This window comes from Gymnoscopelus braueri (assembly GCF_963280865.1).
Source record: "Gymnoscopelus braueri genome assembly, chromosome: 10".
NCBI lineage: Eukaryota > Metazoa > Chordata > Actinopteri > Myctophiformes > Myctophidae > Gymnoscopelus > Gymnoscopelus braueri.
In genome coordinates, this window is record NC_137611.1 from 16,186,460 (window position 1) to 16,206,900 (window position 20,441).

The window sequence follows — 20,441 nt, forward strand, 5'->3', positions numbered from 1 at the left end:
TCCCATCTATGTATTAAATGTACAACGGTTTTACATTTAATACATGGGACGATTTGTAGACATCACCTCTAGTGACTCAACTCAATACACCGGTTGTAGTTTACTATACATTTATGGCACCACTTTCACTTTATGGCACTCAAATATCTTACCACAACCCTTTTGATCATACCACATCATTTGGAATGCCACTAAACCACATAATAGAACCATATAAGAATTTGCCTACACAGAGTACACACACACAAAATGCATATCCGTTTATAAACAGGCGTTTTATTATTTTTTATTTTTCACAAATACAAGCTTGGTTAGCATTTGCTTAAAGTGAGGGCTACAGTTTTAATGAAACTGAACAGTTGGAGCATACATTTATTTGACAGTGTCACAAGAAAGGATGTTCAGGAAAGCTAGAAACAATAGAATGGAAACATCAAGATTAAACGTTCATCTCTCACAGCCCGATTAGATACGTTCTTCCATGGAATATTCTCTTCCATTTATAATAGTGTGTGTTCTCTATAGAATAAAGTGTGGATGTGTTTTTCAGAACATAAATGCTGTCTTTATCAGTTCTTAACGGAACTGAAGGGGGCTCACGCGCAGGCCAATCACATCTTTGCCGATCTCCGTCACCTAGGAAATGGGAAGAAGTTAAAAAAGTCAGAGTGGGGTTTTATTAATTATTGTTTATTTTTTATAAATTTCCCAGAGGAATTATCCATTCAAGTGGCAATGCCTGAAAATAATTGCCCTGATCTCAAGGTTTGCAACATAATCATAATCTGTATTTCTTCTCAAAATGTATAGGCCTACTTGTAAATGGTTCTGTTGCATTTACAGAGTACACACAGCTGTAATGTTTCACATTCATTTCTTTTGGGTCCTCAATATAGTGACATTACCACTTTACATTTGTTGGACTTAATTTCAAATAGTTTTGTTCACTCTTGTATTGCTTAATTGATATGCATTTCACTTTCGTGACTTAACCCATTGAGACCTGAAGCCGATTCTACATGTCTCCTAAATCCCAACAGTATGCTGAAAAACCTATGTTTCTATATCAGTGGTTCTCAATCTTTTTCATGTCAAGGACGCCCAAAATTATATGTATTTGGCCGCGGACCCCCATCAAAATATCTTGTTCCAGGGACCCCCAGAAGCAAAGATTTGAGTTAAAAATGTTCGCCTTAAAAATATATATATTCAAAGATTTGCACACATTTTCACGATTTTTCTAAAATAGCAGATCTACAAGCTCGTAGCGCGACACTCGGTGCCGCGCTATGAGCTTGTATATCTGCTATTTTTGAATAGCCTAAAGTGTAAAATAATGCTTTTTAGCTCAAATCTAAAAATGACACAGTTCCAGGTCTTAATGGGTTAAGTGCTTTGTAACCTTTTGAACATGCATTGTGCCGTACCTGTGTGACCCTGCAGACTTGACCCTTGTAAGTGGGACAGTAGCAGGCCCCCGACAGAGGACACTTCTCGACTGGACGCCCACGGTACAGGGGGACAAACGAGGCACCGCACAGGTCAAACGGATTGTGGGGGTCGTAGTTCAGCTGGTGGGTATCCGTCAGGGTTTTCTCGCAGGCTGCCAAAATCTTGCGTGTCTAAAATGGGAGGGATAAGAAGTTCAGCTAGTTAGTTGCCAGTCATTTTCTCGATTTATTATTGCACGGCTGTCAAACCAACATGAAACCATCAACCGCTTCCCACCACAGTTAGGGGAAGAAGTGGAAATCCCTCCAACACCCTTACCCCGATATAAACAACACCAAACCCATGACGAAACTTAACCACCTCAATTATTTCTCATTATTCTCGCTGCTACAATATTGAGGAACCATAACCAAAGAACTTTACTCGTATATATATTTATTTCAACAAATACAAACTCAATCAAAACAATGTTTAACTTTATAACTGAAGTTAACCATCTGGTGTGCTTCAGCCAATATCAGACAGTGGTGGGGGGATCCACAAGGGGCCGAGAGCACTGAAAGCACCTTTTGAGCTGCCAGCGCTTAACCCATTAAAACCTGAGGCGATTCTTTAAAAAATGGTTTCTAAATCAGTTTTTTGAAAAAAAATCTGGGGAAAAAAAATTCTCGTTTTTTTCAAAAATAGCAGATCTACAAGCTCATAGCGCGGCACATAGCCAAAGAAATCTAAAGTGACACAGATGTGTTCCAGGTCTTAGCTCATTTCCTGCCAGAGTTATTTCAGATTTTTTGCTGTAGACTGCCAGAGATTTTTCATTGAAAAAAAAAAATTCTCAGGAGCCGAGATACAGATTTTTTAAGTTTTAAGTTAACAATGAAGTGGATAGGAGTTTAAATCTTTGATATATCATATCTCCTTGGTCTTTGGGTCTAAAAATAAAAAAGCAGATCTGCGTCTTTGGCAGCCAGGCGAGAAATTAAATAGAACGCAGATATGCGTCTTTGGCAGCCAATGTGTTAAGACGCACTGGAGCGGTCCACTCCCTAGTGCCGACCATCATATTTAAGTGCACTCAGCATCCAGTATTTTTTGGCAGAGCGCTCTGGGGCGCCTCAAGCAGAAAATAGTCAAACTTTTGGGAGAGGAGCACCCCTCATCAACGTCACTTTCCAATGCAAAGGATTGGAGAGGCGACTCTTAAAGCGCTGTGCTGCTCAAAAATCGTTTTCTGTGAACAGGGCCCCTAGTTGTGCCTCACACTAAAAAGTCATCTGCTGCCTGAATGTCTATATCAATCATTGCTGAGCACACTGGAACAGCCGGCATACCTGCACTGCAACGTCTGGTTTGGGTCCGAGCTCAAGCAGGCGTCTGGCAAAGCCGGCTGCGGTCTTGAAGTTTCTGAGTTTGAAGAAGAGATTGAGAGCTGTACGCAACACTAAGACCATATGGACTGGCTGAAGACTGCAGTGAGTGAAGTAGGCCGCCATCTGAGGACAGAACACACACACACATGCATTAGAAACACACAATGTAGACGTCTGTACAGCAGTATGAATGAGACTAAAAGAGGCTCAGGCTCAAGCTCAAGATGAGCCGTTTCCATAAGGCCTTTGTTTTTAGTTTTTCAGCATAATCTGTTTTGTTGTTTCCATGGTTCAAAGAAGTCAAACAAGGACTACTGTCAGCAATTATTTCAACAATACTAGAGACAACAAACAATATATGTAACCCAGAAGCAGAACCAGGCTTCAAGACACCTTTCTGCAGATATTAAATGGACACGACGCATTAGACAAACAGGAATGTCCATCTTTACCTCACACAGCCTCTTCTGGTGGTCCAGTGTCTCTTTGGGCAGCTTCTTCCTCTCTGTCTCCATGGTCAGACCCACTATGTACTCTCTACAGATTGTGATCAGCTGCTGCGCCTGCAAGACACAGAGAGCACCCACATCAGAAAAGTAATCACTATAATTTAGAGTTAATGAGATCTATAATGCAACCTGGGATAATAAGTAGTACAGAGACAGATATACCAGTTAGACAGGTGATTAGTTAATAAACATAAAATAATGTGTTAAGGCACTGTAAAGTTATAGTCTGCATTTCATTTTTGCAAATTTATCAGCAATTTTGTCCCGATCAATATTTTCAATTAGCCAACTTCTCTTTCCATTAAGAGAAGAGCAAAGCTGTGAGACATGTTCCTCGCAGTTGAGAGCAGGTAGCGGGTACATTCTAAGTGAATGATCTTTGCAGTGTGTGCACCGTGCACTGCACCCTTTGATGTATTGGAGGCCAGATTGTAATTTCCACGTTATCCACTGCAGAGAATAGTTATCTCAGAGATAGCAAGGTGTTTTCCAATGAGCAGTTTATGGTAAATGTGTGGTTAGAGGAAAGAGTTGTGACCTAAAATCTTCACTGTGGTCAGAGAGTCAAGCCTGTGCGTTCTGCCTGCGTTATGCACTGTCTCCAAACATATGAAAGAGCAAATTAGCAAAAATAGTTGGCAACTGTTCATATCATATTTAATAACACCAGTATGTTTTTTCTAGGGGATTGTCCACCTTGTTGGTGATTATTAAGCTTTTCTTATGACTACAATGCTGGTCACAGTATTTATTGTATACCTACTTGTATAACATCACAATATACTGTATGTACCTTGGTTGATATGTCTCTGCCACACACTTAAGTTGTACTTGGCTATTATAGCAACAGGCCTCGTCCTCACCTCAGCAATCTCTTGCTTGTTATCCACCACCAGTAGCGGCACAGAGAGCAGGATGGCTCTGAAACGCTCCACGGCCTCTTCGAAGCGCCCCGCGGTGGTCATCTGGTAGCACTGCTGCAGGCGGGCAATGAGGTCCGAGAGACGCAGACCCACAGCAGGCAGGCCCTGCTTGGCTCCACAGTCCTTTAACAAATAACATGGGGTTCATATTTAGAACTCAATGTGCATGTATTGTACGCACCAGGTATGTCACCACAGGCATAAAGAGGCAGAGCAGCATAAAGAGGCAGAACAACAAGGAAAAGAGGAACTTAAATGAATCACACGTGTAATACATGATTAAAATGCCGGGCGTATGATGTCCCATATTTTTATGTCAAAATAAAATAGGGGAAAGAAAAGTGTTTGCATCTGTGTACCAAATCAACAATAAGAAATATAATTTAAAAAAAGGCATGTACAGTACATGCATGCACACACATCCCTACCTTCCAGTTTCTTTGCGGGTTTCCTCGCAGACAGGGCACGGAAGGCAGGCCCAGGTAGCAGGTCCGACCTCGGGACAACGTCTGCATGAAGAGGGACTTGTACGGGCCAAAGTTCACCACTCCAACCTGATCATGGAGCAGCTGAGATGGAGGGAGAGGATATTAACGTTAAAGAGACACAGTGAGTTCAAATGAGTACTAGAGCAGAATATAATGTAATATCTCAGGCAGTAACAGTGAGCTCAAGTAAACCTACTCTCATGGCGGTCTCAAAGGAGCCAGCCAAGATGTGGTCCACTGGCAGCTGGGAGTTGTTGCACCACGTCTGGGTGGGACTCGTGCCCTTGGTGGGCGGCACAAAGAAGCCATCCTCAGCCGAGCCTCCGGCACTGGCTGGCATGTCCTATTGGTCGAGGAGGAGAGACGGTGAGGTTGGCGGCTAAGACACCTTCCCAATTGCAGGGCACTCAGGAACTCATTTGACCCTTAACTGGCCACAGTAGTATTTTTTAAGTGTAATTCGTATAAACATACGGATGTGTGACTTTGGAATATAAAGCACTTGACATCAGTTAGAGAAAGGGGTAAGATAACGTACTACCTTTCCAGACACAGACATGTTTATCAAACACTGCAGTTTGTCTTACCAGCTCTGGGGGCAGGTCCAGATCCTCCTCCACCTCCCAGCCTCCTCCCTCGTCCTTCGCCACTCCTCCCTCCTCTAGTCCATCCTGGGCATCCATGAAGCCATCTGAAGGGAAGGAGACGCAAATGTTAAAGTGCATAAAGTATATTAAATCATAACAATAGCAAACAATTATTCGAGAAGAAAGGGAGAGCTACATGTCTGGAATGTTTCGGCGTCACTATCACTGTTTTTTTATTAAGATATTGATGTAATATTTGAATGTGTTTTATTTTTTAATTAAAAGGACCTTCATCAAGTTGCAGTTCAGCATCCTCTCCCCAGCCTTCTCCTCCTGGAGCCTCCACGTCCTCCGCGGCTGCCATTTGTCCTGCCTTGCCTGAACACACCATTACAAACAAATCAACATCGCTGCAATTCCAACACAGTTACTTATCACAACTTCAATCATGCAAATATGTCTTGTCATTGACATTGAGGCATTAAATAATAATGTAAAACTTGTGTGAAAAGAAATTATGTGTGTGGAGGTACAGTACTTCTTTGGCTTACTGGACTCACCCTTGGCTGAGATGGCTCCCTCAAAGAAGCCCTTGGAGACGGTCAGCAGAGGCCAGTTGGTGTCCAGAGGGTTGATGGGAGGAGGGGGCTGCAGCAGCTGAGCATTAGGATCCACCTCTGGAACCTACACAACACACTTCACATTAGACATTACTACACCAGAAATTAATGTGTGATTTGTGTGGTGGAAAAGAAACTGCAGATTCATTATAACATTTCAAGGGCAACGTAGCTTTCTCTGAACTCTCTTTTCAACTCTAAATCAACAGAAAGACAAAATAAAACCCTTCTGATTAGCCAGTACAACCTGACAAGGTAAGAAGTACGAGTACTCAGATATATGGTAGAGTATTTGATAGCTACTGTATTTTTTATAGTTATGAGGTTTCAATTAGTACCGTGCCGTCAATGCCTTGCCTTGGAGGACAGAGGGTTTTCTCTACTTACCGTTTCCTTCTCTGGGTCAAAAGTCTCCTTCAAGGCCTCAGCCTCTTCATCCATTCCGTGAGTGGCTGCAGTCAGGTAGGCCAGAGACTCTGGAAGCACAACAATCGTATTGGAGGCATCACATAGGAGCACGGACAAAATGCCTCAGTAGACAGAAGTGGTGTTTTGGGAGAAAAAAAATACATTCGGCAGATCTGCATGTTACTGGGTTTCCCGCAGTGTTGATTTCGTCGACTAAAACTATGATAAAAAAATGTTTGTCGACTACCTTTTTTCACTGACAAAAATAAAATAAAAACTAAGCTACGATGACTAAAACTAAGACTAAACATATTGAGAATTTTGTCAACAAATAAAAACTAGACTAAAATGTTAGGTAGGGACGAGTGGAGAAGAGTTACAGTAGAACTAAAAGACAAGTCATTTTATGTTTGGTTGCGCTCGGGTGTTGCGCTCTGAAAATAGCCGATCTACAAGCTCACAACGCGTCGCGCTGCGACGCGTTGTGAGCTTGTAGATCGGCTATTTTCAGCATGCAACCAAGAGTAAAATTACGACGCCATCAAAGCCTGCCAAAATACATTTTAGTCGACTAAATCAACTGTAGATTTAGTCCACTAAAATCTTATGATATTTAGTTCACTAAAACTAGACAAAAATCAAAATGTAATGGAATTTTATTCAAAAGACTATGACTTAAACTAAATCAAAATTTGCTGTCAAAATCAACACTGATTATAGCATATAAGAAAGAAATAACACTATAGAAGAGTACAGGAATGTTCAAACTCACTCTGTCCACAGTTCTTGAGGATGCGGACTCTCTCACTGACGTCTCCCAGGTACAGAGCTCCCTGGTAGTGACCACTCATGTCCTTCCTGATCTCAGCTACAGGAGGCAATAAACATAGGATGTCACATCGCTGATCTCTTGTTCACTCCCAGCCCACACACACACACACACACAGTCCCCTCTGTCAATCTCCCTTACCGATCTTCATCATCTTGCGCAGCTTGGCCAGGTTGCCAGTGATGAGGTAGAGGAAGGTGAGCTTGTCGAAGTTCTTGGTCCTCTGGTAGCACATCTCCACCACCTGGTGGTGTCCCTGGAGCAGGGCGGCCTCGCCCAGACGCTCCCAGCAGCCGCGCTCATCCAGGGCCTTGGCTGCCTCCAGCGCCACCTGCAGGCATGGAGGAGAGGAGTGTTAGGAAACACTGAACGATTTCAAGTCCAGGTCTCGCAGCGTTTATCACCTTCTGATCTGGACAAATCCTGAGGTCAAATAATCACTACAATTGAAATAAAAGTTACAGACAGGGCATGTGTTTGTAAAGTTTAGACAGTAAATATTTTGGGGTGATAGGGTTGCAGTTTGGCAAGAAAGCATTGACAGGTTCTTCCTTGCACCTATACTAATCAAAATGAGTATAATTAACTCATTTTGCGGCGGGAACCCCTATTTGAAAATATACCTTTCAAGACGGGAACCCCTTTTGGGGTTCCTGTTGCTATATAAAGTATAAAGCAACACACATTTTTGGAAATTTTTTAATAAATATTAGAAGTTTTTCAGAAAACTTTTTTTTATGTATAGGATTTAGAAGGCGTTTTTTGAATCGGCCTCAGGTCTAAATGGGTTAAGAGACTGAGCTTTGCTCATGAAGGAACACATTCAGAAGAGTTCACACGTACAAAGACATGGGCTTAAGTCACTGTTCTTCAACCCACCTCGATGTTGCCGCACTCCAGAGCCAGGCTGAAGCGGGTCTTCTCGTCCTTGACAAAGTGCAGTGCCACCTCAGGGTAGCCCTTCTTCTGCAGGTAGGCTATGATGGACTGGCCCACCAGCTTGGCGTTACGCACCATGTGGAGCACCTGGAGGGGTGAGTGGTAAAGAGAAAAGGTCAAAAAGGACCCCATTTGAAAGTTCCTTGTCCCATTATACACATACAATCACAGAGACACGAAAGACACATCACACAAACAAGAAAAATATCAACCACTTAAAATTCAGAATCCCTATTTTGGGCATGTCAGCTATAGACAAAAACTGTCACAATTTGTTTTATAAATAGTGAAAACAGCAGATCTACAAGCTCACAATGCATTGCAATGCAACACGTTGTGAGCTTGTATATCAGCTATTTTTGCTTTTCGTCGTGCGATGAAGAATATATGGCTCATGCAGTTAACCACCCACCTCCTCATATTTGCGGTTGACCAGGGCCAGTTTGAAGCGGTACTCTGTGGGGTCGATGGTCAGGACGCGAGGACGGCACTCCCGGTCCAGGCAGTACACGCTGTTCCCCCTCACACGGGTCACGTAGATGGGCAGGTCAAGAGTTCTGATGATGCCGTGGTCACTACAGGGCAAGAACAGAGACGGAACATTGATGTGCTTGTAGTTCAGCTAGTTTCACTACTCGTCGTACAACGAAGTACACATGGCACAAGTGGTTCATGAATGAATTGTAGTTCTGTACCCGGAGGTGAGTGCGTATTTGATGTGGTTGGAGGTGGTGTAGATGAAGACTCCACTCTCATCCCAGGCTCCACTCTTCACTCTGATGTTCTCATGGATGTTACACAGACTCTCCAGCTTACGGTTACAGATCATGATTGCTGAAAGACGAAAATAATCAGGTTTTAAACTCTCCATCGTCGACTCTAGGTCAATTTATGGCCTAGACACGTAATCCACAACACAGAAAAATATATATATAAACACTATACTATAATTAATTAGTCAAGGAACATGAGATGAGTTTTGTCTGCATTGTCTTTAAATTTAAAATAAGTATTCATATCAGTTCAGGAGCTCTGAGCCACAAAAGAAGCGAAGAAAACACAAGTGGACAGGTAGGTTTTCCCTCAGTGATAAGAGGCCCACTGTGTTTGTGTGCACTTTCATTATCTACGCACCGTGTTTAGCCAGCAGGGCAACGTGGCTGGTGTCGGCGCTCCACACCACGTACTTGACCTTGGCGATCTTGACGGTGGCCAGCGAGCGTTTCTGTTGCACGTCAAACAGTGTGACGCCGTCGGCGTCGCGCAGCAACAGAGAGCCTGTGCCGGCGTAGAAGATCTCCTCACAGCTCGGCACCTGAACCTTCTTCACTATCTCGTTCTTCAGGTTCTTAATCAGCAGCTACGAGAGGAGAAGTGCAGCAGCATTATTACGTGTGTTGACCACATAATCACAAAGTCCCTAGTTAAGAGTCCAGCAGGTGACCCGAGTTGCATGTCCTTTCAAACACTTAACTGTCTAAATGAAGCACAACTACTAAAATGAATCTAAAATGTCTTTTGTGACCATTAAAATGTCCCTTTCGATTGATTTAACAGTCCAACAAAAAGTTTAATTTCAGACAAAATGTTAACATTTGCATTTCTCCAATTGCTGTTTGAAAATAACTTTGTTGCATTTTTGAAGAGAAAATACTGAAACACTAGTATGATGTAAAATAAAAAACATTTATTGACACCAACCAAACGACCTACATATATTGCAGTGGGTTATGATTGAGGGCTATTACGAGTTACATTCCAAGTGTAACAAGGGCTACATAAATTATACTTATTTGTAGAATATCAAAACCAGCCACAGGAAATTATTACATAAATCAAGAAGGGACAAGATAAGTATTGAGAGATATAAGGTGAGAATAAATATAACTGAATCAAGCTGCTCTGAAATGAACCTTTTTAACATTTCTATGAGATAAATAGTACAGCTCCTATCTAGGTGAAATGCAGTCAGAGAGCAGACATACCGAGTGCATGCGGTCCAGGACAGCAAACCTGTTCCTGGCGACCCACACTGCGGTCAGACCAGAGGACCTCTTCCCTTCAGGGGCTGGAGAGAGACCACCACAAAAAAACGTCATTCTCCACGTACAATACAATCAGGGGAATTCTTCATGGTTGACATTACCTAAATGACAACTTCCCCTACTACCGTATGTGAAGAGTAACGTTCTAACACTGAAACAGCCAAGGGCCAGTGGTGGAAAGAGTACACACATGTTTTACTTATAAGTATCAATACTGCAATGTAGAAATACTCCGTTACAAGTGAAAGTCCGTAATTCAAAATTGACTTGAGTAAAAGTAGAAAAGTATTGGTATCAAAATATACTTAAAGTACAAAAGGAAAAGTACTAATTGTGTATAATGACCCATTTCACAAGTTCAAAATAGCAGATCTACAAGCTCACAGATGCGACGCATTGTGAGCTTGTAGATCTGCTATTTTCAAATGGTCGAAATACATATACGGCTGAAGTGGTTAGTGTGTTTTGCGATAATAATCTAAGTCTAAAAAGTAACTAACTAATGTTTTCAAATAATTGTAGTGGAGTATAAGTACAATATAAGTACAAAAGTACTGAAAATTGAAATACTCCAGTAAAGTAAAAAATACCTCAAAATTGTACTTAAGTAAATGTACCTAGTTACTTTAAACCTCTGCAAAGGGCCTACACTACAGCACCTCTAGTGGGGGGCAGTACAAGAGACAGTAGACTAAACATGAACGGAAATACATTCTGAAAGAAAATGCATTCCTGAGTGGAATAGTTCTCATACCGTCGGGGTTCTGAGAGTCACTCTCTTTGGGAATGGAGTACAGGTCATAGGTACTGTTCTCCAGGTTTGTCGCCCTCTGCAGGACACAATGCGTATTACTCAAAACACAGTTAAATTACAGTACCAATGCAAGTTGTTTCTGTAACACTTACATTTGCAACAAAAAAAAATGTGTGTGATTATGTAAATGTGTGTACTTACTGTGCAGAGTAGGACAGCGTTCTCAGCGGGGTTGTAAGACATGCTAAAGACTGGGAACTTCGACCCACTAGGAAGGAGAACATTTTGGAACATATGAGAGTGAGCAATGACTAAATACTCTTCGCACACTGGCAGTGATGACACAATAAAAACGTTGCACAACAAAACAAATTATGAAAATGCTGAGACACAGAGACATACTGACACGCAGACGGTCAAAGACAAACACACACACAAAAGGAACTTACCTGCGTAGCTGCATGACAGCCGTGTCCTTGCTGCTGTTGAAGTCGAGCTGGCGGAGGAAGCGGTCCTTGACGTAGTACAGCATGTTACCGTAGACGGCATAGGCCGGCCGCTCACGCTCCAGCTTAAACACCAGCATGCCACTGTCATGACCTGGACGGCACGCGGGACAGACGAGTCAATGCAGTGACAACGAATCTGAACTAAATGTGTAGCTTAACCCATTCAATCCGGAAACGCATCTGTGTCACTTTAGATTTCTTTGGCTATTAAAAAATAGCAGATCTACAATCTCATAGCGCGGCACCGAGTGCCACGCTATGAGATTGTAGATCTGCTATTTTTGAAATATCTTGAACATTTTTGCAAAGATTTGAATATATATATTCAAAGATTTGAATATATATATTCAAATAATATATATATTCAGAAGTAAAGACTTCTATTCGAGAAGTAAAGATTTGAGTTACAAATGTTCACTTTAAAAAATATATATTCAAAGTCATGTCACCATTGTGTGTGAAGGAATTGCTAATTTTGACACTACATTCAGCCCTCTGAGGTTTGCTACTGTAAAATGTAACACTTGGTATGCAACAGCCCTTTACCAGCAGCAAACAGGTTGAGGTTGGGGTGGGCGCCAAGGACCCAGAAGCGGTCATGGTCCCTGCGGAATGTCTGGACGCCCGTCCTCTTGGACATGTCCCACACCCTGATGCTCTTGTCCTCGGAGTTGGACAGGATGAGCTCCTGGCGTGGGTGGAAGACGGCACAGGACACGTTGTTGTAGTGGCCGCGGCACGTGTCCAGCTCCCACGCCTTGGACTCTGGACGCAGACAATGAGAGAGATGAATGAACAAAGAGAAAAATGGAAACATTGACATGTCTTGATAAGACGTGTTTGTTTTTTTGGATGCTGTAACTTCAGTGTGGACATTCTTCTTGCGCGATATTAGAGTGCAAGCATTTTTCCTATATCTCCTCTTATATGGAGTCAGATTGTTTGTTTTGAAAGAGTGCCAACTATTTTCCTCTACTTTGATACATGTCAAATATGTGCACTGCACATTTATACAAAGATTAAAAACCAAAGAAGTATGACATATGATAAAACTATGTATTGGGCCAGCAGATTGACCACTTAAGCCAAATATACTTTGTTGTACGACAAACATTAGAAATCTAATAAATACATTTACAATCTTCTGAAAATGCACTAAATAGGGACACATTAACAGGGTTAATGTGTTTAAGTGCCATATTAAAATCTGATTTGTGAGCACAGTAAAGAATACAACACTTGTACAACCATATATATTTAGCTTCAAAAGTATTTAGCTTCAAAACCACTCAAAACCCACCTCTTCAGGATAACCTTTCCCAGACGTCACCCCAACCCATGCTTAGCCTTTTATCATTTTTCATCTAGCACTTTTCTTTTTATTCTTTTGGGGGTTATTTTCTTAATGAAGTCGGTTCCTTTTCTTTTATGTAAAGCGACTTTGGGAACTTAGAAAAGCGACATTATTTGAGCTATTATTATTAGTTTTAATAACATTAAGCTATAGAAGAAACACGTCTACTGAAGTCTTCCAAGAGAGACACGCACCGTTCATCCTCCAGATTTTGACCTGCCTGTCGTCGGCTCCAGACACAATGAGAGGCATGCTGGGATGGAAGGCTGCCCAGTTGACCCCGCGGTCATGACCCTGCACGCAGAAACACAAACTCAGTCAGCGCCAAGGAGAGAGGAGGCTGTGTCTGAGTGCTGCTGGGACTAGCAGCATTACTGACTAACAACATGTCCTTTCTGGAACAAACAAACACTACAGACAACACTTGACTTCACTTGAACTTAGATCTCATTCATTTGGATAGTAAGTCTTGAGTCCTTTAACCACTTAAGCCAATTATATACTTTGTCGTACGAAGAAGAGAGAAAACAGCTGATCTACAAGCTCACAATGCGTCACAACTTGACCCGTAGTGAGCTTGTAGATCTGCTATATGCACTGGGACGCCATGGGGAGGGTGGTCAAATATATATTCATAGCCTTCTTTGATTTATATCATTTTGAGGTTAACAATGAACAAGTCAAGTAGTCAACAGTCTTTTTAAGCCTGGTTCTGCAAACAGTACAGACACATTTGAAAGTCGGATGAAATAATCTTTTTGTGAAAGCGTGACCATGTCAACCCACCTCAAGAACGTGCTTGACGACAGCGTCCGAGGCGCCGAACAAATCGACGCCAGAGATGCCACGCACCTCGGTCTCCACGGCGCCGGGAGACAGGTTCTTCTTCCTCAGACCTGGAAGCAACATTCAGAGCACCATGCGCAATACAGGGAATGAAGAAGAAGACGGGAACAAGACAAACGTCAATACAAAATTAAAAACATCATGGGAGGCTGAAGGATTAGAGGTGATTTTTCCAAAAGAGACATTCAAAAGGCACTATTGGACTACTGAACACACACACACACGGGGTCAAAGAACACCAACACAAGCTCTGCTCACTCACTGCCCCACCAACTTGAGACAGGAAGCAATTATTGTGAGATTCACCATCATTATACCACTGATTGGATTAAGGCAGTGGTTCTCAAAGGTCTGTAACTGTGTACAAATTGAACCAAATTTGTTCCGTTTGTACACCCTCAGAGTTATGGGGATCCTTGAGGTTAAAACATTTGAGAACCACTGGGTTAAGGAAATAATCAAAACACAGATAAGCAGCACAACCTTGCCATTGGATCAGAGCTGTACGATTACATAGAAAGAAAAAGGTTCCCGACTCAAGCTGGATTGGTGCAATAACTTGTGACACAAACACACGTTTGTATTAATGACCCGTGCCCCGTACAAATGACATGTGGTGGACAGATAGTTCAACAGGAGGATTGTGGAAGGAAGGATGGATGGATGGCACTAGGAACCCATGTGCAGATGCGGATGTTTCCAGGGGGGGGCATGGGAAAAGGTGGAACACAGGAAGTGGGTGGTGGACTGGGCTGATGGGGTGGGTGGTGGCTGGCGTTGTAAAGAGGTGCTCTGATGGGGCGTTGGATGTCAGGAATAAGAACAGGTGGTTTTAAGTCCCCGAGAGAGGCCATGCTTGTGTTAGGCATCACATAAGACTACTAAAGAAATACATACATACTGCCGTTATGTCCGTGTCATGCTGAGAGTTAAGGCATTCTGTTAGACTTAGGACGTTTTACTGTTAACTAGCCAAAGTATTTATTGTCTATTAGCCATGGTTTATTATATTATCCATGCTTCAATCCAGTTAAAACATTAGAAAGATCCTTGACAGAGGCTATGAGTTGAGCATTATCTTGCCAAGGGGATTTCTTCATGCATGTCCCGAAGGCATTCAGTCGTCAATAAATTCATTTATAAAGGGCTATGTTTTCAATCCAGTTAGTAGTGACACTAGTGTTTGTCTCATACAATATACAATCAACAATGCTTCATTTATACTTAGTTGTGCGCTTGTGTCCGAAAATAGCAGAACTACTAAGTCGGGACGCATCGTAGATCTGCAATTCTCAGTATGCGACACTGGCGCAACAACTAAGTATAAATCAGGATTAAGGAAGGTCAATGATGGGATGCCGGTGAGGGAAACAGGTTTTGCTATGATGCCGTTAGACGGCTGTGTAAAACGGTCCATGTTGCTGGACATGTGCCATGCATTCAGCAGGAGTAGTAGGAGGGAACATTCCACACTGTGTGGCGATGTCATGTGATCTGTGAGGAAGCATTTGAAACTGCATGCAAGTATAATGGCATCATGATCGTAGGATGTCAAAAACATGTGAAATGAAAATCCCCTGAAAAAGGACACAATGACAGATCCATGTGTTGTGCATGTTCATGCTCATGAAGAGATGACGTCAACAACGAGACAGTTAATTGGTTAAAGAGTAGATTGGATAGACAGACAGACAGACAGGGAAGAAAAATGGCATCAACAGACAAGGAGGTATTAAATGCATGCAGAAGCACAAAAACATCTCTCCTGTGTTATTTGTAGTTCTAACTATATCTCACCATATCCCTCCTCCAAACTCTTCCTCCAAATTGGTTCACGACCATAAAAAGGCCACATCAAGAATATATTGTTTACATTTAGGCACAATGTAAACAACACATTCTATTTACACTTCTACCTGACCTAAAAAGGAGAGATGTTTTTGCAAACAGCCCACAGAGATGTATTCTCTACAAAAGGAAGAGAGGAGGGAGACAGGTTCAGGTCCCCGTTCTAACGCTCCATCTCTCTGTCCGTACCACACTGCCCCGCCCACCCCAGACCAAACCCCGCCCACTATCGTCTGGCCCCGCCTCCTCCAGGCCCTCACCGGAGATATCCCACACGCGCACGGTCTGGTCCAGACTGGCAGACACCACCAGGTCCTCAGCGGGGTGGAACTGGGCACACATCACATAGTGGTTATGGCCAGTCAGCACGCTGAAGGACACAAGAGAGAGAGGAGGGAAAAGGGAATGTTGTTTACCTTTGTGGACAAAACAATACATTTATAAAATGAAGAAAACACCACTCACCAGGTTGGAGGCTTAGCTGAGGTACTGGAGCCTAGAAATACTAGCAGGGATGTCCCAATCAATTATTTTTGCCCCTGATCCAGGAATTTAATATTGAACACCGATTCCTGATCCAATCTTTATATATTCCTAGATAAATCTGCACGATGCTCACTACCAAGAAACCTACATTAAAAGGAAGATTCTGAGGTTAAAACCTGTTTACACCCTGATCAGATATAATGCTGGGTTCATACATGAATCATGATCCGTCATCAAGTCAGCATGTCAAAACAGCAGTATAAAAATATGACGGCTGATCTAAATAGAGAACAATGGGATTCCATTGGATTTTTATTCGCTTAAAAAAAGCTTCAAATAGATGATTCGATCACTTAATGTAAGCTTTGATTGGATCCAATCCTTATCTGGAGCTTTGGAGTCTGACCGAAAGCTTTCTTCAAAATTAGTTTTACACAGTCTTGCAGATGCTATATTTTTAGTCATTTTTTATAAGTTTCAAAGTGCTGTTTAAGGGTTGTGGCAATATTGGACTGTCATAAATTGATCTTGATTGTATGCATATCACAAGTTGCCATTTGCCTCACACCCACGGTTGTGGGTGTTCTTTCAGGGGGCTACACCCCACCTGTATAGACAAAGCACTGGTTTGCCCTGGCCAGGGGGTAAGACACCTCCTTTCTGTTTATTCCTCCGTGTTGAATCAACCCTTTTGATCAAGCTATGTAAAAGGCCATGCCACTCCTATTGTTTCTTGGTCATGGGACCCCCTGGGCCTGGCTTGGGAGAGAGGTATAAAGACACTGAGAAAATATATGAGAGAGGGACTTCTTTTAAGAGAGCATGGAGGGGACATCACGCTGGGAGGAGCACCTAGAGTGAGCTCAGGGTACAGGCCCTCTTGGGCTACGGGGGGACAGGACATGAGGAGAAACATGCTTGTTTTTGATGCGGTTGGACTCGACAAATAAACATATTTCTTATCAGCTTCACCTCGACTGGATATATATTATTTCCATAACAGGGTGCGGTCACACCGAACTTTGATTCTGCCTATGCGGGTGGATTCTGCAAATGCTTTTCATAGGGAACGGAGCATTGTGTTACGGAAATCCGCAAATGGCAACAACAAAAAACGCTCCATTCCCATTGAAAAGCATTGGCAGAATCCGCCTTATAGGCAGTTTGGTGTGACTGCACCCTAAAAAGGGTTAGGATTTTAAAAAGTATTTAATGTTGTCTTGAAAGCACATAATGTTCTTCACTGAATTGGCAAAGCATGTTCTCTCGCTAAAGTTTTTCCAGTGTCTTACCAGACGCAGGTTCTGGACTGCCAATTCCAGATCCGAATGGTCTGGTCATCTGAGGCACTCAGAATCCAGGGGTACTCCTGCAGAAAGGGAAACACAATAGAAGTTAGTGAAAAGATCACACTGTGATGTTTATATTATATACACATGTTCTAATGAGCCAGAATGATTCATTTACATGGTGGAAGAAGGTGGTTCTGATGTAGTCCAGATGTCCCAGGAGAGTGAAGAGGCAACGTCTCAGCTTGTAGTTCCAAACCTTGAACACAAAGCACAAATTCAAGGTTTGTGTCAAGGTTAGTCATAAACCTTGATGCTAATGTATTGTGATGTGTTTTTGAGGGATTACATGGTATTTAATTCACATCATCAATATGAGATATGTAGAGTTCATGAATGAACAAAGTGATATATACAGTCTACAACAATAAAGTGCAAGTTCCCTTGCATTGTGTGTGTGATGGTGTTGTCCTTATCTCAGTGTGTATGTGTGTGAATATGCAAACCGTTGTCTCTGTACCACTACCACCGAGTAGTACAATTCCTCAGTTCCTAACTTGATAAGGTGTTGTTAACAATAGTTCTTATTTTGCTTTCTGGAACCCACTCTGGCCCCTGGGGGTCCCCTAGACCCCACTTTGAGAACAACTGACCTAAATAAATCTAAACAGAAAGGTGAGTATTGGGCTAAAGAAAAATAAATGTCACCTTAATTTTGTAGTCATCTCCTCCAGACACAAAGAGAGGCTGCTGCTTGTGAAAATCAATTCCTCTGACAGGACCTTTGGAAACAGACACAGCAGCAAAAAGCATCAATAAACAACGACCTAAATAAATGAACGGCAGAACCAGTGTTACCCGATGTACGATAATTATCCTATTTGTACTATAATTTTACCCGCTCTGTACGATGTATGATCAATAATTCCAAAAATGCCCAACCCAAATGTGCGATAATTTCACCATATTACAAAAAAGTGTGTGAATTTACTAAATTCCCTGGCTGCTGATTCAGGATCCGGTTTGGCTTTTCAAAATAAGTCAGTAAATCTGACCCTAGATCTGTACTTGGAGGCATTAAAACCCATGTCGTATCTTTCCAGTCCAGTTTCAGACTTTTATTTGAGTAAGGTCCATGAAGTTGCCTGCTTCCACGCAGCATAAATGATGTGTTTCTATCACGTAGGAGTCTCAAACTAGGTTGTTTCTTACAATAAATACGCAATTACCTATTTACACCTGTGATATATCTTTTTTGTCTGTGTACAATATTTTTCTTTAAAATACGATAATTTTAAGCCTCTGGTACTGGGCAGAAGCACCACGTTATGCTTCATCTCATCTCAGTTCCATACCATCATGCTCATCGAACTTGTCAATCAACGTGCACATCCGATAGTCCCACAGCTGGATGACACCATTGTGCAAACTTGCAAGAATCCAAGGCCTCTTGGGGTGGAAACTGAGTCCTAATAGAAGGGGAAAGTAGGCCTATATTAAACATCATCATGAGGACAAACCACCGTGTTGTTGGATGTTGGAGAACAAACATCGCATTGTTAACAGTCAAGCCCTGTATTATACTTTTTATACTTTTCTGCACGTTTACTGCTACTAGCTATGTTGATGATGTCTTGATGAATTGACTACATAGGACCACAATGGAAACAAGCCCATGGGGCTTTTTATGTAATCTTTTAGCACCATTTGTATAATCGTACTATTTACAAACTGTTACTAAAGTATTCAATCAATCAATAGAGCATTTATTTTCTAAAATAAAAAGTCACAGCTCGACGTCACGTTAGCTTAGATTCATAACAACATGAATATACATAAACACCACATTCACGGATAATGTCAGTAGTATATATGCATCTTATATAGTAAGAGAATGTAACATAGTGTAGTAAATGTATAATTAGAGTCCATAATAATGTACAGTAACTATTAATTATGACTTGCACTCAGGCTTAGATAACGATAGATGCTAGGCTAACCAGTTAGCATCATCAGCTTACCTTTGACACGGGCCGACTTCGTTTCAAATTTGGTCAACATGGTGACAGTTCAGTGATACAGGTTTGTTATGAATCAATGACTGTCTATTATAGTACGATGCACGTTTACAGTAAAATATAAGATGTTCCAGGAGAGGCTCTGCAACCTAGCTTCTACTGTCCGCTTCCTGACACGTAGCCCTGTCGTCAGAGTTGCCAGATTTTGCGAGAGAAATAAGAAACTAGGTCTAGGAAAACAAGCTCAAAAGAAGTGGCCACATGAAAATAGCAGATCTTACAAGCACTTGTAGATGTCGTGTGCTTGTAGATCTACTATTTTCTAAAAAATCATGGGGAAAAAGTGAAATATTTGGATTAAAAAATAATAATAATTGGGTTCTACGCTACGGACAAATACATATTAATTTGGGGGTCCTTTAATTACAGTTTAAATAATAATTAAAACATTTGAAAATAGGCCCAAATAAGCAACGTACACTACTACACTTTATAAAACAAGCTCAAAAGAACACAACCCGCATCTAACCAATATTTGCAGGCAACTTTACAGAAAAATAAGCCCAAAGTCGCTTATAATAAGCAGATATGGCAACGCTTCCTGTCGTGTCTTCCTGCTTTGGACAAATAAAGTTGTAGACATTCAAGCTGACGCAGAAAGCTCCACGACGACCTGACATAGAAATACAACACATAGAAACACACATAACACATAGAAATACAACACATAGAAAAACACACACACAACAAATAGAAATACAACCCTATGAATACAACACATACAAAAAACAAACTGATAGAAATACAACTGACATAAAAATACAACACATAGAAACATATAGAAAGAAGTACGACACATAGAAACACAATTATAGAAATACAACACATAGATTAGAAACAAACACAAATAGAAATACAGCATATAGAAACACAACACATTGAAACCCTAGAAACACAACATACCGGTAATAGACATACAACAAATAGAAATACAATTGATAAGAACTATAGAAACACAACACCCAACTGCTATGAACTCTATATAGATGAGATCAAAGGGCAATATGTGTATGTATGGGGGGTGTGTGTAACTGTGTGTGTGTGTGTGTGTGTGTGTGTGTGTGTGTGTGTGTGTGTGTGTGTGTGTGTGTGTGTGTGTGTGTGTGT

At 41.7% G+C, this 20,441-nt stretch overlaps 1 protein-coding gene across 1 annotated transcript; it reads right to left on the minus strand.

Moving 5' to 3' along the window:
* Positions 1 to 256: 256 nt before the first annotated feature.
* copa (COPI coat complex subunit alpha) lies at positions 257 to 19,454 on the minus strand. Its single transcript, XM_080439618.1, has 30 exons — positions 19,278 to 19,454; positions 18,612 to 18,725; positions 17,965 to 18,038; positions 17,435 to 17,515; positions 17,260 to 17,336; positions 15,742 to 15,851; positions 13,574 to 13,683; positions 12,982 to 13,081; positions 11,980 to 12,198; positions 11,374 to 11,524; positions 11,126 to 11,192; positions 10,925 to 11,000; positions 10,111 to 10,193; positions 9,260 to 9,485; positions 8,821 to 8,959; positions 8,538 to 8,700; positions 8,066 to 8,212; positions 7,328 to 7,517; positions 7,130 to 7,225; positions 6,337 to 6,425; positions 5,890 to 6,013; positions 5,618 to 5,707; positions 5,330 to 5,433; positions 4,939 to 5,085; positions 4,683 to 4,823; positions 4,195 to 4,377; positions 3,275 to 3,385; positions 2,784 to 2,945; positions 1,428 to 1,622; positions 257 to 636 (listed from the first exon to the last, which is right to left on the minus strand). Exons 1-30 carry the CDS (start codon positions 19,315 to 19,317, stop codon positions 577 to 579), a joined length of 3,669 nt encoding a protein of 1,222 aa, XP_080295744.1. The 5' UTR covers positions 19,318 to 19,454; the 3' UTR covers positions 257 to 576.
* Between the last annotated feature and the right edge of the window lie 987 nt (positions 19,455 to 20,441).